At 52.4% G+C, this 16,015-nt stretch overlaps 2 protein-coding genes across 2 annotated transcripts; both read left to right on the forward strand.

Moving 5' to 3' along the window:
- The first annotated feature begins 6 nt into the window (after positions 1-6).
- Positions 7-11,077, forward strand: LOC106886166 (fatty-acid amide hydrolase 1-like). Its single transcript, XM_014938884.1, has 16 exons — positions 7-82; positions 1,326-1,439; positions 2,138-2,281; positions 2,601-2,734; positions 3,836-4,042; positions 4,457-4,497; positions 5,048-5,172; positions 5,412-5,537; positions 6,642-6,739; positions 7,102-7,201; positions 7,504-7,544; positions 8,419-8,458; positions 9,032-9,140; positions 9,477-9,622; positions 9,720-9,809; positions 10,812-11,077. The coding sequence occupies exons 1-16, from the start codon at positions 50-52 to the stop codon at positions 10,848-10,850; spliced, it is 1,587 nt and encodes a 528-aa protein (XP_014794370.1). The 5' UTR covers positions 7-49; the 3' UTR covers positions 10,851-11,077.
- A 1,455-nt stretch (positions 11,078-12,532) lies between these two features.
- Positions 12,533-15,571, forward strand: LOC106886210 (vitamin D3 hydroxylase-associated protein-like). The gene is made up of 3 exons (XM_014938942.1): positions 12,533-13,930; positions 14,946-15,059; positions 15,416-15,571. Exons 1-3 carry the CDS (start codon positions 13,721-13,723, stop codon positions 15,569-15,571), a joined length of 480 nt encoding a protein of 159 aa, XP_014794428.1. The 5' UTR covers positions 12,533-13,720.
- The last annotated feature ends 444 nt before the right edge of the window (positions 15,572-16,015 follow it).

A 16,015-nucleotide genomic window follows, 5' to 3' on the forward strand; every position in this document is an offset into this window, starting at 1 on the left:
GAAGAAGGTGGAAGGGGCTCGGCAGAGGCAGGAGCGCAGCCTGGTGCAGATGCAGATGGCCGTGCACCGCTTTCGGGAGCAGGTGGGTGCCGAAAACCGCCCTTCTCCCCTCCACCCCCACCCCACCCACCCCCTCCCCTTTCCTCCTCGGGTGAAGGGGTGGGGAAGAGCCGCCTCCACCCTCCCGGTGATGGCTCCTCACCCTGGCCCCTTCCCCATGGCACAGCCCCCGCTGGTGCAAGCCCTTCCTCCGGGCTGCTCTCGCAGAGCTGCGGGGCGGCATCCCGGCTCCTAATACGGAGCTATGGGTGGGAGGGCGGATTTAGTTTTATAGTTTTATTTTCCTTATAAATCTGTGCCCGCACGCCTCGCCCCGGCCGCCCGGGGGTCCCCTCCGCACGCAGGGAATGGGGGGGGGGGGGCGCCTCCCGGGGGCAGCCGGTGCAGCCGGGGATGAGCGGGCGGCGGGGAGGAGAGGGAAGGTCCCTGCCCTTCCTCTGAAAGCTTCCCCGGCCTCCTCCGCCATGGTGGGAGGCTCAGCCGGCCCCCGCTTGGGGAGGCGAGAGGCCGCGAGTGTTATCAGCGGAGGCCGAAGGGCAGCCCCGGGGCGCTGCCCTCCGGGACGGGGGGGGGGGGATGCTCTGCCGGGGCACGGTGCCCAGAAATCCGGTGTGGCCCCATCACACCGCCCCGACCTGTGGTTGGACCTGTGGACTCCCTCGGGGTCAGAGTCCAGCCTAGGGGGGAGATGAAGTTTGGTGCTTTTTTTTTTTTTTCCTTTTTTTTTTTTTTTTTTGGTGGCACTTAGTAGGGAAATCTCTGCTGACCCAAAAATGACCTGGCTGCTGTCAGCCGAGGGGGGGCTCCCTGGTTTGTGCACTTCCCTGGAGGATATCTTAGCGATGCCAGAAGAGGTGGCACCAGGTCCAGTTCCATTTCTTGCTGCGGCAGCGTCTCTAAGTAGCCACGCTGCCAATTCCCACCGTAATTCAGCAGAGAAGGTTGCACCAAGCAGTTTCCCCCAGGGCCTGGCCAAGACCTGTCTGAACAAGGCTGTGTTAAAAGCTTTCTCTTAAGCAGCAGGTGCTTGTTGTCTGGGCAGGAAGGCTTTTTTGGAAAGCCTGGGTTACTACTGGCCTTGCAGGTCTCCCACCGTGCTCACTGCTATCGGGGCAGAAGCAGGATTTCAGTCTTGAGGCAGACACTGCATTTGGCCACCGACCAGCAGATGTTTTTTGGGTGGGTTACAGTGGGCACCAAGGGGAGAGGAGGAGCCCACCAGCTGAGGTAGAGATGTGTCATTGCCTGTTCAACCTTTCCTGTAGCATCCTTCTGTGAACATGGTCTCCATCCTCTCCCTGCCTTTGCCGGAGCTCTCTGAGAAACTGCGGGATGGCTCCCTCCCTCCGGAGCATGTCTTCTACTCCTATGTGGGCAAGGTGAGGAGTGAGGGTGGTGGGGCAGCGTCTCACCCATGATGGGGCTGGCTTTCTTGGGAGAAGCCCAGCACAAGGTTCAAATGCTGGTTCAAATGCTGCTGAGGTATCACCACTTGCTGGTTAGAGCAGGGCCCTTCCTCACTTTTCTGTGAGCAAGGGGGGAGCAGGGCATCTGGCTCCCATGGTTCTTGGCTTGGTTTGGAGCCAAGGGGAGCAGCAAGGTCAGCATCTGGAGAGCCCATACCTTCCCAGGGAGAGGTGTAGCAGTAGGAAAGTTGCAGAGTGCTGCTGTTGTCTCCCTTCCATCTCCGAATGGGTTGGTAGACCTCAAAGACTCAGCGCCCACTTTCATCCTCTGCTTTTGCCATAATGCCCTGATCACCTCCTGGCTTCCTACTTTGGGGTTATCATTTTATGCCACCCCAGAAGCTCAATCAAGAGCCTTTGGTATTCTGCTGGGCTGAGTGCCTCTGTCCATCATGCACCAGCTGGTGCTCTGGCCCCCCTGTGTCCAGACAACATTTTGGAGCTTAGCATGAAAATACCTTGGAAAGGAAGAGAAAGGGCTGTCCTAATACCCAACTGTCCAAATGGGGAGGTGGAAAAGGGGGAAGAGGCAGGTGTCCTCTGCAAAACAGAAGGCTATTGTGCAATACCCTGGACTGTCTCACCTGTGGGCTTTGCCTGCTTTCCCCAAGGCCCTCCAAATCGCCACAGAAACCAACTGCATCACGGAGTATCTGCAGGAAAGTGAGACCCAGCTCCGGAAAGCGAAGCTGCCAGAGAAGCTGGGTTTGCTCTACGGGGTGCCTGTCAGCATCAAAGACTCCATCGACTGTGAGGTACCACCAGCCTGATACCACGTGTATCCTGAGATCCCTGTGGTTTGAAGATTGGTGGCGGGGGGAGGTTTGACCTCAGGGCCTGGCTGGACTTTGTCATAGCTGATGTGGGATGGCCTGTCCTGGCTGGTGACAGGGTTTGCTCCCCATCTCCCATATGAGCCAATAGAGAGCTGGTCAGATATACTACCAACACACTATGTGTGTGATGGGTAGGTTGTTGGAGGTGCATGTATGTGCTTATATAGAGAGATAAAAATATAAGGACAGGGGGAATTGCAATCCTCCATTTGGAAACCTAATTCTCCTGTGTTCCCAGGGCCATGATTCCACATTAGGGTTTATAAAAAACCTCAACAAACCCGCGGCAGAGGACAGCGTGGTGGTGCAGGTGCTCAGGAGACAGGGAGCAATTCCGTTCGTCAAAACCAACGTTCCCCAGTCCCTCATCAGGTAGGTGGGCGCTCCCTTCCCTTGGCACAGCCACAGTCTTCCCACCATCATCTCAAGCGAGGGTTTCCATCAAGTCTAATTCCTGTTTCCCTCTTCTTTTTAAATCACAACACCTCATCCCCATCCTTAGTGTCTTTGAAATTTTACTTAAAAAAGTAAACATGTTTACGCTAAGGATGAAAATTAACTGTAGCTCCAAATGAAATAAAGAAGAAAAAGAGGAGGAGAAGAGGAGAGAAATCGCTGCCCTTCTTTCCTGTGGAGGGTGTTTTTAAATAACTTTACTTTTTTTTTTTTATTAACCCCGCAGAGGTGATTCTGTTAACTGTACGGTGCAAACACATATTCATGGAAGGGGAAGCTCGTTAGCTAGTTGTTAAGCTAATAACCTTAAATTATCATGCCCCCAAACCTCCTGCTGGCAAGACCACTCTTGATGTCGCTGATATGGGTGAGGTCAGGTGTGCTCTGCTGGACAACCACCCTGCTAGTGTCCCCATGTCCTGTCCTGCCAGGTGAGCTCCAGCAAAGCTCCTCGGTGGATGACTGTTTCCCAGCCATATGAAATGCCTTCCTTAAGGCAACACAGCATTGACTGACCATGTTTTAAAAAAGCCACACAAAGAGGTTGCCTTGGGGATTATCAGATTTTACACCAGTTCCCGTGGGAGTCCGATGCTCAAGTATTCCTGCAGCTGGCATTTGGCCTGTTCCAAGCAAGGGCCCAGCTGAGCTCATTGGGACTCAACTGGACCTGCTCCAAGTGGTCTGTTTCGGATGTCCTCTGGCCCTCCAGACTGCCCAAATAGGGAGCTTTTCCAGGAGGTTTGATGTATTTGTGCTGCCAGAGGGTTTGTCTGGGGAAGGCTTGATGGCACTGAAATTAGCTGGCAGTGAATCCAGGTCCTGGGACTGCCACAAAATGGCTGGTGATTCGTGGGAGCTTTGGGAAGCTCCCTCAGACTGCATGATGTCAATGCAGCAACTAGTGAATTACCTAATATACCTTCTGAAGGTCATCTTGTAGTGACTGGGGCCCGCATCAGCAGATCTCTGCATTCCTCTCATTTGCCATCTCTCTCTCTCTCTCTCTCTCTTTAGTTATGACTGCAAGAACTTAATCTTTGGTCAGACGTTCAACCCTCTGCTCTACACCAGAAGCCCTGGAGGCTCCTCTGGTGGAGAAGGGGCACTGGTAGGAGGAGGTGGGTCCATCCTGGGCATTGGGACAGATGTTGGAGGGAGCCTGCGTTTCCCTGCTGCCTTCTGTGGGATCTGTGCACTCAAACCCACTGGGAACAGACTCAGGTACTACAAATAATGCAGTGATGTCTCTGTGTGATACCACCCTACCCATGCTGTGCTGGGGATGCTCATGTGGGGAAGGGAAAATGTGGGAGGAACTGAAAAGGGCTCATTTCTCCCTTCTCCCTGAACATTTTCTGGGACCTGTATGGAGGAAACTTTGGTTCTCACAGAAAGGAGAGGGAGAAACCTCTCCATCTGGATGCTAAGGGGGTGGTTGTTCCTTGTTGACAGGGCATCAATCATTCTGGGCTAGGTTGGGTCCCTCCTGGGCTTCCCCTTGGCCCACCCTTCTGCCAACCTCTGCATCTGCAAAGGGAGGGCAGTGTTTTCTTTACCGCTTGCTACTGCTTAAAGCCTTTCCCGTCTGTGAAAACTACTCAGCTGCTGTATTTTGTGTGTCTCTCTTTTTCACAGTAAAAAAGGAATCATTTCTGGTGTCCTTGGGCAGAAGGCAGGTAGGAATTGATGGTTGTCCCCCAGGGAAGGGGAATAGGGCAGGGCTGAGAAGGACACTCAGCTGGTTGTGGGGGACCTTCTCCAACACATTCAGAGAGAGAAGCAGGTTCCCTTTCAGAGACTCTTTAAGAGAACCACCCCCATGCCATGATTCCTGAGAAATTGGAATAGGCATGAGCAGAGCAGTTTGTGTAACGCATAGACGTGAACACACCCTGTAACTCCTGGGTTGCTGCGTTGTCTTCCACTGCTTCGTGGGAGCTGGGATTAGCGGTCAAAGGGGGTGTCTTGTGATGTCCTTGTGTCATGATCAACAGAGCTTTTTGTTTAATTTTGTGAATTGTGAAACGGAGACATCGGGGCACACGTTGATAGCAACTCTGGGTCCATAACAATGGGCCTGCTGGTGGGGAGACACCAGCCCAGTTCTTGAAGACAAACTGTTGCCAGCACTAGACTAAGTCAAAATGAATCCAAGGGGTCCTGCTTTTGCAGGACATGCCCTTGAAAGACCCTCAGCCATGAATGCTCTTTTCTGGTCTCTTCCAGTGGTCGCAGCGGTGGGGCCGATGGCGAAAGATGTGGAGAGCCTGGCGCTGTGCATGCGGGCGCTCCTGTCCGAGGACATGTTCAACCTGGACAGCACAGTGCCCCCCCTTCCCTTCAAAGAAGAGGTAAAGAACCTCAAAGGGAGCTAAGGTCTCCCAGAAGAGCTGCTGTTGCTCAGGTTGAAAACGCCAGTGGCTCTTGGAAGCCCTCCAGGACCTGTTCCAACCTGCCACACACCGTGGGTGGGCGAGTGAGCCAGACAAGTGCTGCTTTCCAGACTTGCCCTGTGGCATGGGTGTAGTTGGCTCCGGGTGTCCCTGACATCCTTCCAAGCTCCAAGCTGGTGTCTTCCCTTGCTTTGCAGGTATATTCCAGCACGCAGCCCCTCCGAATAGGCTACTATGAAACCGATTTCTTCACCATGCCAAGCCCTGCCATGAGACGCGCCGTTCGGGAGATGAAGCAGCTGTTGGAGGATGCTGGCCACACGGTAGGATCATGCATGAACCCAATAGTCATGCTGCATCTATTCTTCCTTCCCAACACATCTCTGGGACCCATGTGTGAACATCAAGCAAATTTGGCAGGGAAAGAGCTTCCCACAGCCTTGGTGAAAGTAGATAGCTGCTTCTGGAAAAGAGAAATTCTTTATATTGCAACTTGATTTTGCTTCTTATCAGGATCTCAGCACTCCTTAGGTGCTGGTGAACACGTGGATCAGGGTGGGCTCCCCTTTAACACATGCTAGGGAGTAGACACGTTGCTGCGGGACTTGTCTGTAGTGTGAGTGTATTTACTCACAACCTGGCTGAGATCCACATTGCACCAGGTGTTGTACAACCCAGGTCCTCAGGTGGTGCCTGCAGGGAGCTTACAGTCCTGGTGGTGTATGATTATTGTCAGCTCAGCATGTTTCCAGAGCCTGATGGACCACCTCTCTTCAGTGGCTGTGATGACCTCTTGTCCCAGTACTTGTTTAGTCTATTCTCAAGCCAGTTTCACAACTCTTCTGCGTCATATCCTTTGGCAAGCAGTTCCACAGGTGGTTTTGTATCTGGAAACAGGGAGCTAAGGAGAAAATAAAAAGACAGCTGTAGATGGCAGATCTTTTATAGCCAAGTAGTCCCATATTGACCCAAACCCATTTCTAGGCTCTCAGGTTTCAGAGGTTGTCTCCTTCCTCCTCTCTGCTATTTCAGCCAGTCATCTCCTGTGCCTGAGGCATGGTTGGGGCTGTACACCTCCCCTTTATCCTCACTCAAGGACCAGGAATGAAGCGAGGAGCACAGACCCCTCAGCTCTGTCACTTATTGCTAGTTTTGGAGGGACCTTTGTGCCTTGGGGCTGCTTGGACATCAAGGGGCCAAGTCCATCCTGTATCTTCAGACTCGTCAGTTGCTCAAAGGGAAAATGGTGTTTTCAGGGAAGGAAGGATGGGATGGGGAGGACCTGGTGGCCTCTGATGCTAGGGGATTTCATGAGAGCTTGTCAGGAAAACCTCAGCCCAGCTTGGCCTGTTGCAAGCCCTTGATGGCTTCTCCCACACAGCTTGCTTGTGCTTGTGCCAGTGACTCCTCTTCTGTTGTCCTTCCAGCTGGTGCCCTTTGAACTGACAAATGTGGACTACATGCTCTTTAACTTCTGTGTCAAGGGAATGTTTGCAGATGGGGGCACCTCCTTTCTCAAGAAATTGTAAGTATAGCCTGGTGTGATCAGTGTCTTTCTATGAAAATCCTCCCTGGGGTCTGACCACTGTCCAGATACAGGTAGCAGATCTACTGGATGTAGACAGTGGCTGATATGCACTGGGATTTACTGGAGAGCTTACCATCAAGCAATTCAGCCCAACCTTGTGTCTCTCTGGGATTGACACTAGCGTGACAGGAAACAGATGACAGGAAACTGGGCGCTGATATCCTGTAACTACTGTGAGAATCAGAGGAACCCAGAGTAATGGAGCAAACCTCTTTCTGTCAGGGGGGTTGACCTTGTGAAAGCTGATCAGCTGTGTGCTTCCTAACAGTGCTCAGCTAAACACCCTTTTTCTCTTTCAGCAAAGGGGAGCTGGAGAAAAGTAGCATGGGGCTGTTCTTCTGGTTGGCGAAGTCACCAAGCTGGCTAAAAACTGTCCTCTCCTGGATTGCCAAACCCTTCGTAAGGTCCATTTCTTTCTAGCATAGATGTGCTTACGCAATAGGTGGTGAATAACTTGTCTCCCATTGCAGTAAGGCTTTGTCACAGAGAAGTCTCTAGGCATTGCTTCCTGGCTGTGCTTAGACACATCTCCAAACGGAAGTGGGAAGTGATGCTATTTGTGTTCCTCCTCTCCCCACTTGAGAGAAGGTCCATGAATTCTGCCTGAACACTGAATCAACAGCTTGTATTTGTGATGGAGTTGTCTCAGAGGACGGGGCTGGGATTAATGTAAAGTTTTTTCTTTTTTTTTACTTTCTCAGATGCCTCGATTTTCACATATCATAAGAAGTATGAGAGCAAAGTGAGTAATCTAAACCTGAGCAAATGTGTGAAGATTTGTGTTTCTCTTTTGGAGAGCAGCAGTGTTTGCTACCTTAGGGATACTGCCCCGGCTGCGTGTCTCTGAGAAAATAGAAAGCAGAAAACACAAGGGTGGGAGCAAACAGAGCAGTTCATGTCAACACCAGATCCCTGCAGGGTTTGAAAAACTTCTGGTACTGAGGATGGGAATGAGGGCAGGGACTCAGCCTCTTGCATAGGAATGGGATGAAGCTTGTGGGAATGAAATATGGTGTCAGCTTGAGCACTGGGTAATGCCTCCATCGTGCCATGAGGTAGGGACTCCGTAAGACACAGGGAAGGAGGTTTGCTCTTCTGTCGTGCCATGAGTTAAGGACTCCATAAGACAGAAGGATGTTAAATGCACAGGAAAGGAGGTTTGCTCTTCCTTCCTGCCATGTCAGTGTTGGGCAGGTAGTGGTGAGAAAGTCCCATAGCAGAGAGGGTTTGTTTTGTGCTGTGCCTTCGGGGTGCTACATCTGTCCCCACATCAAAGCATCAGTCCACCTCACACAGCCTGGCCTTTTGAGAAATGATGTGCCTGGGCTTTCACCTCCTCAGCACAGCGGCAGTAGCAGGGCTGGACACTTGTCAGGCCAAAGCAGCACTGCCTTTAGTCTTCAGACCTCCATCATGGACAGATGCAGAAATAAGACCCCCCAGCCCTTCAGAGGAAAGCCAGGACTTTGCCAAAGTCCTCTCTCCCCTTGGCTGCAGCTCCAGGAGCAGAGCTACCCTGTGCCCATCTGCTTTTTGATGCTCTTCTCTGCCCCTGAAGCTGCTCTTTGCAGCACCTCTTGATGCCTTTCATTGTTTTTTTTTGTTTCCTTTTTCAGCACTGTGGATGAAGTCTGGAGTCTTCATTGTGAAATCGAGGTAAGGTGTTACAGTTTGGGGTTAGATAGTTCTTTTTGGTTGATTTCTCTTTGGGAAGAGACAGATTTGGTACCCACCAAGGTTAGGAGGTGATCAAGTCGCTGGTGATGTGAGGTAGGAATATAGGTTCCTCCTCAACAGATCTCACTTGGACACACAAGTTCTCAGCACATCTAAAGATTAGGATGACACATTCCTGATCCAGAATCAGACCTGAATTTTTTGCTCCTACATTTCAAAACGTAGACCATCAGCTGCAGGACCCTTGTCTTTATTTACCTATTCTGGCTTCCTCCAGGACCATGCCTGTGTCCCAGGTTGCCACGTGCCTCCACACTCAAATCTTTCCCAACCTCCAGTTTTAGCAGGGGCTAAAGTGCTTTGTACCCTGGGAAGGCTGTTGGCCAAGCAGCAAAGCGTTGCTGGATTTTTAGCAGGATCAGGCTTCGTGTAGCCTGATGGCTGCTCCCAGGGAAGGCCCAAGAGCCTGGCTGGGCATCCAAGGGGAGTCTCAGCCAGCAGCCGTGGGACAGTACATCCACTCCCCTGACCACCAGTGTGTTTCCTCCTCAGGATTTTTGCCACCAGTTCATCGCTCAGTGGAAGAAGCTGAATCTGGATGTCATGCTTTGTCCCATGCTGGGCCCAGCTCTTGGCATCGGCTACCCTGGGAAGCTCTCAGGTAGGATTGCCGATTGGGGACCTTTACCTCCAGCATGCCCCTGCTGCAGCACTCCACCAGTATCAATGAGAAGCATTCCTCCTCCTCCTCCCCTCACATCCCCAAGGCACTGGCCAGTGGTGGGAAGAGCTGGGTTCTTGGGGCAGCTGATGCCCCAGCCCGTGGGGAACACCTAGAGCTCCCCACAGAGGATGTGGGAGCTGAGGGGCAGGTTTCCATCCTGCAGCCCTTGAGTTCCCATTGCAAGCGCCCTGTTAGCTGGAGGCTCACATACATAGAGGGGGGTGAGAGCTTTCCTTGTGATGGCTGGCGCTGCGAGCTCCCTTTCTCCTGCAGTGGCAGTCAGCTACACCATGCTCTACAACGCCTTGGACTTCCCCGCCGGCGTGGTCCCCGTCACGACGGTGACTGACGAGGATGAGCAGGAGCTGAAGGGCTACAAGGGGTACTTTCGGGACTGGTGGGACCGCACCCTGGCGAAGGTGAGTGGCGCCAGGTTCCTTGGGGGTACGAGCATCCCCATACCTTCCCCCCACCCTGGACATCCCCCTGCCCTCTCCCCCTCTCTTTGTGCCACAGGCTTTTCACGGCAGCGTGGGGCTGCCCGTGGCTGTGCAGTGCGTGGCCTTGCCGTGGCAGGAGGGGCTGTGCCTCCGGTTCATGAAGGAGGTGGAGGCACTCGCCCTGAAGAAAAACAGGCTCTTCTGAGTCCCTGCACCCTCACCCGCTGCGGGATCCCGGCTGGAATCGGCGTGAGGCCACCTTTTGGTCCGACTGGCCCGCAGGACTCCTGTTCCCTTCCACGAGGACATGGTGATGGCTGGGCTGGCTGCTGGCTTTGGGGCACAAGGGGAGAGCGAGGCGGGATCCGCAGTGGTGGAGTGCTTCCAGTCATTGTCCTAATACAGTAGTTGTTTTTTTTTTGTTATCGAAAAGTCTGTTATTTCGGGTCTGTGTCTGTGTGTGGGGTTGGGATGGATTTTAATCACTCTCTCAACACACCCCAGGGAAGCACAAGAATGTGATCTCTCTCTTAGAAACGGGGAAACTGAAGGGCAGGCTCTGGTTTTGTCTGAGAGAGAGTGTCAGAATCCTACTAGAAGTCCTGGAGGAAAAGGGATTTTCCCCCTTTGGTTCTCAGCTCCCCGAGGACAAAATCCGGTGTTTTCCCTGCGAGCAATCCAAGGTCAGAGCTGAGGCTGCCAGCAGGCCATGGCAAGAGGGAGGGAGCTGGCCTGCTTCCCAAGCGTGCAGGGTGCCAGCAGCCCTGCGCCAGGCGGGGGAAAGCTGGAGAGATCCATAACTCCCGGCTCCTTCGGACACCTACTGCTGCCCTTCCCCACGGCAGAGGTATGAAGTGCTTCAGCTCGCAGTACTGCCTGTGTAAAGCAGCACGCCAGGGTGGGACGGACAGACAGACAGCCTGCCTGCCTGCCCTGCTCACCCTCTCCTCCCGTTCGGTGGGAGTGGCCGTGCCAGGTTTTCCAGTGTGGTTTTTCCAGTGTGGTTTTTCCAGCCGCCGACAGCTCCAGCTGCTCCCAGGAGGTGTCCAAGGGTGCTCCAGAAAGGGCTATCACAACACAAGTGTTTTCCCAAAGTACCAAAGTCACAAGCAGACTGTAACAAAGCTCTGCCAGGATTTCTGTTTAGTTCCTCCGGTTCATGAAGGAGGTGGAGGCACTCGCCCTGAAGAAAAACAGGCTCTTCTGAGTCCCTGCACCCTCACCCGCTGCGGGATCCCGGCTGGAATCGGCGTGAGGCCACCTTTTGGTCCGACTGGCCCGCAGGACTCCTGTTCCCTTCCACGAGGACATGGTGATGGCTGGGCTGGCTGCTGGCTTTGGGGCACAAGGGGAGAGCGAGGCGGGATCCGCAGTGGTGGAGTGCTTCCAGTCATTGTCCTAATACAGTAGTTGTTTTTTTTTTGTTATCGAAAAGTCTGTTATTTCGGGTCTGTGTCTGTGTGTGGGGTTGGGATGGATTTTAATCACTCTCTCAACACACCCCAGGGAAGCACAAGAATGTGATCTCTCTCTTAGAAACGGGGAAACTGAAGGGCAGGCTCTGGTTTTGTCTGAGAGAGAGTGTCAGAATCCTACTAGAAGTCCTGGAGGAAAAGGGATTTTCCCCCTTTGGTTCTCAGCTCCCCGAGGACAAAATCCGGTGTTTTCCCTGCGAGCAATCCAAGGTCAGAGCTGAGGCTGCCAGCAGGCCATGGCAAGAGGGAGGGAGCTGGCCTGCTTCCCAAGCGTGCAGGGTGCCAGCAGCCCTGCGCCAGGCGGGGGAAAGCTGGAGAGATCCATAACTCCCGGCTCCTTCGGACACCTACTGCTGCCCTTCCCCACGGCAGAGGTATGAAGTGCTTCAGCTCGCAGTACTGCCTGTGTAAAGCAGCACGCCAGGGTGGGACGGACAGACAGACAGCCTGCCTGCCTGCCCTGCTCACCCTCTCCTCCCGTTCGGTGGGAGTGGCCGTGCCAGGTTTTCCAGTGTGGTTTTTCCAGTGTGGTTTTTCCAGCCGCCGACAGCTCCAGCTGCTCCCAGGAGGTGTCCAAGGGTGCTCCAGAAAGGGCTATCACAACACAAGTGTTTTCCCAAAGTACCAAAGTCACAAGCAGACTGTAACAAAGCTCTGCCAGGATTTCTGTTTAGTTTAGTTTGTTTTTTTTAATGTGTTATTCTTTTTTTAAACCAGAGTCATGCAAAGGGATGGGGTGTGCTCAAGTGCTGGGCAGAGAGGTTGATCCCAGCCTAGGAGAAAGCACCCCCCGGGACACTGATTCTGTAGCAGCAGGCTTTGAAAAAAGGAGGAAAGGGGCTGCAGGCACCCCAGGACTGAATGCTATGCAAAGCCAAGCCCCAGAAGACCTCAAGTGGCGGTTTTCACCAGTTGCAGGTGCTTCCTGCCCACACAGAAAATGCCGGATGGGGTTTATCTGTTTGCATTTTAAAGTTCAAGCCCGGAGGACCTTGTCCCAGGAGAGGCAATGTCACCTGCCAAGCGTTGCATCCCTCTCTTGGTTGAACCTCTCGCTCCCTGGCGCAGAGGTGGGCAGGGTGCGGGAGTCCAAATGACGGAGACACTGCTGGACCTGAACCAGTATTGGAAGCCCTCAGCAAAGACTGTGCCCGCTGCCATGGGACAGTGTATTGGGCAGGGCCAAAGCTGCTTTATGGCTTTGGGGACTTGGGGTTGTCAAAAAGAGCCAGATGCAGGCTGTTCCCAGCCCAGCCTGGGCAGAGGGAGGTCAATGTGAACCACAGCACTGAAGCTTAAGGCTGGGATAGGGCAATGAAGGCCAGACCCCTATAGTCAGGGGGAAGGGGTTGGTGGCATCCACATTGAGTTGTTTGGCTCTTTTTGTTCTCTCTGTCCTGGCTAAATAGAGAGGATCCTCTGCGCCTTTCAAGTCAGCAACCAATTTCTCTATGAGGTCTTACCTCTTCCCTGAGTTCCCTCCCTGCTGCCACAGGAATAATCCCATGGGATGTGTCTGTAACATGGCAAGGTAACACGATAGCAGCACGATTGCTGGCTTTTGACCCCCCAGATGAGATTTCTCCATCAGAGAGCAAGGATTACCCTGGTTGAAACCTCCTTGCAAGCTCTGCTTCTCCACTTGGGGTAGAGCCAGCAGCTCTCCAGATATCCTTGCATCTTGGCAATGAATTTTCAGAGACATCTCCTGTTTCTTCCCCACGGATTTTCAGACCCTTGAAGTCTGACAGAAATTTCATTTTCTCAGCCCCTCCTTTCTGCACTCTTGGGGACAGTCCCATGGGCAGGGAGCACTGTGGCAAGGGGCAGCTCCCCTGGCTGGCAAGGCTGCATAGTCCAGCTTTGTGTTGTCTGGAAGATGGCTTAGAAACTGGAGAGAAGATTGGATACTGGTTCCATCAGAAAGGATTTCCCAAAATGCTTTTCAAGGGGACTTGGCTTGAAAATGACACAGAGAAGTCATATTCCTCAAAGACACCTTCAACTAGGTCCTTGTATACTGCCTTTCCAGAGTCACTGTATCCTACTTCACCTTTGTGTTCTTGGTTCTCCTGAGTTCCCCCCTCTCCAATAGGTGCAATTTCACCCCCTGCACCAGGTTCCCCAGGAGAAGCAGAGCTGTGTTGTCCCAGGCTCTGAGGGCTGCACACGCTGGTGTCCAGGGCACAGAGACAATGGCTGAGCACCTCTAGTTAATGGGATTAACTCTTAATTAATTATTAGACATGGATATAGTGGGGATAGCCCAGACCTGGGCTTTGCAGGCATTCGGCTCTGTGTAGCCATGTGCAGCAGCAGGCAGTGGCCTGGAAAGACACAGCCTTGGGGGGATACCCCCCCAGACCCAGTGTGAGCTGAGCACTCTGCTTTGCAGCCTGACCCACAGTGCTTCCCGGGCAGGCAGACCCTTTCAAAGTCCACGGTCTAAAAATTCCATTCCTGGACTTTGTTAATGCAATTCTGCCTCAGAACTGGTCTTGCACAGCAGGCACAGTCTGCATTCGTCAGCCCTCCTTAGGAGAAGGTGGGAGACCCAGGTGTCCATAAGCTGACCAGAACAGGAAGGACTGGGGGAGAAATCATGATCCAAGAGCGACTGTGGCAGGTTCTAGATACATCCTGGGCAGACCCTCGCACCCTCTCAGCTCTGCTCTGCGGCTCAACTGCAGCCATTGTGCTACTGAAATGGCTGGGACGTAGGAAGATCCAGCAGAAGATGGAGGAGGCAAGGAGGACACGGGATCTTGCCCTGGAGCGAATGGAGAGGGCAGCTCGCAGGTTTAAGCAAGAGGTAATTTAGGGAAAAGTGTGTGTATGGGGGGGGATTGTATTTTTGGATAACCAAGAAAAGGGGGAAGTCCTGATCAATCCATCTTTGAATGGTGGTTGGGTGGTTGGGATCCAAAATGCATATTTTGGGTCATCCCCAATTCTATTGAGGATCACCACTCTCCATTGTTACCCAGCCTACCCCAACCCCGTTGTAAAGGCAGCATAAAAGCAGCATTTCTTAATACAGTCCTGAGGATGAATTATGGATTTGAGTTTGAGACCCTCCAGATGAGATAACCATCTCAGACCTCCCTATGCAATTTTCTCCTCATCCATCCCTACTGCCAAACCTTCTGCTCCTGTCCTCCTCACCTCTGCCCCTTCACAGGGACCTGTCTGCCGCATTGTCCTCAAAGTACAGGGGGGGCTTCACATCCCTCCAGCACCTGCACATTGGTGACCAAAAGCCATTTCTTCCTGCCCACACCCAGGTAAAGGAGCACCTGGATTTTAGGAGGACAGGTCCTTGGATTTGGGATTTGTCTTAAAACCTGAATAAATACCTATTGCTGTTGTTTTATGGGGAGGGGAGGTTGCAAACAGCCCACATACTTTTTTTTTTTTTTTTTTTTTTTTCTGTGTTAATGATAAATTTTGTAAAACTTTAGCTGGCTGAACTGCTATTCAACACACTGTCTATGAGTAAGGAGGGAGGTGAAGGCCCGCAGAGAGTAAACAGAGACAGGTCAAACCTCTCTTACAGGTTTTTGCAACTCTCCAGTCAAGAAGCAGTTTTCTGCCCGTTTTGGTTCTGTTTTTATGAACCAAGGCTCAGCAAATTCCCCGTCAGCAAATTCCCCACTCCAGCACACGCAGTGCTATGTGGGAGGTCTGCATTTCTACAGGGAACTTCTCCCAAAATTCTGCATTCAAGGTCGTTGCTGGGCAGGTGTTGGAAGTGGGTACTCACAGCCTCAACACCAGCTTTTTCTGGCATTTTCTTCCCTCTGCACCCCATTTCCTAACCTTTGCAGAACCCGGGCACCCAGACCGCACACATCCTCTCGCTGACGATGGTGGAGCTGGCTGAGAAGCTAAAGGAGGGGTCCCTGTCCCCAGAGAGTGTCCTCTACTCCTACATGGGCAAAGTGAGTGATACCTCCAGCATGGGAGAGGTGCTGCGGGGCTCTCCTGCAGTGGGGGTTTTAAAATTAAAAAAACATCTCTTTGAGAGAGAACTAACAGTGCTGAGGATCACGACTTGGCAATACTGTGATGGCTGAAGGGTGGTTTATGGGTGAGGGAGTAGGACAGAGACACAGGGCAGAAAATTGAAGAAATTTTCTAGCAAGAAATTTCTAAAGTTTATAGGTAAGGCCTGAATAATGAATGCTGGAGGTCTGAGGGGGTTGGATTTTCAGCTTGTAAACTTAATTTAAATGCTGTTTCCTTCCTTCCATCCATTCATCTGTCTTGCTGCTCTTTGCCTGACCTCTCTGGAGAGGCTTTGGAGGTGACTCGGGAGGTGAACTGCGTGACAGACTTCATTCATGGCTGTGAGGATCAGCTCCAGAAACTGAAGAAGCAGAAGGAGAAGGGGCTGCTCTATGGCATTCCCATCAGCATCAAGGACCACATTAACGTCAAGGTACATCCCTAATTCCCCTTGGGGTTTGGGACATCCCCTTGCCTTGGGGTTGGGAACAGATCAGGATGCCCAGTCCCGTACTCCTCTGCACCTATACAAGGGATACAGTTTGTTCCTTTTCACCTCATCAGGCTTGGCCAAGAGTTTCCTCAGATAAGGATGTTTTGGACCAAATATTCGTGGGACCAGCAAACTTGCCTTTCTTCTCATGGAAAATTTTGTTTTCTGCAGAAATGTCTAGCCTGCTCAGATTTGATTTTCCCTCAGGCAGTCAGATCCTTCTCTGCCTGTGGGAAAAGTTAGGTGGGAACTTTGTTACAGGAAGCATCAGGACTTAACGTTTGTTATTGTCACAGCTCCAAACAGCTTCTTTCCTGGTACCTAAAGAGCTTTGCTTCCCATCCCCAAGGGCCACGTCTCCTCTGGAGGGATGGTGAACTTTCTGGGCCAAGTGAT

The sequence above is a fragment of the Calidris pugnax genome, unplaced genomic scaffold (assembly GCF_001431845.1).
Source record: "Calidris pugnax isolate Ruff unplaced genomic scaffold, ASM143184v1 scaffold18, whole genome shotgun sequence".
NCBI classification, from domain to species: domain Eukaryota; kingdom Metazoa; phylum Chordata; class Aves; order Charadriiformes; family Scolopacidae; genus Calidris; species Calidris pugnax.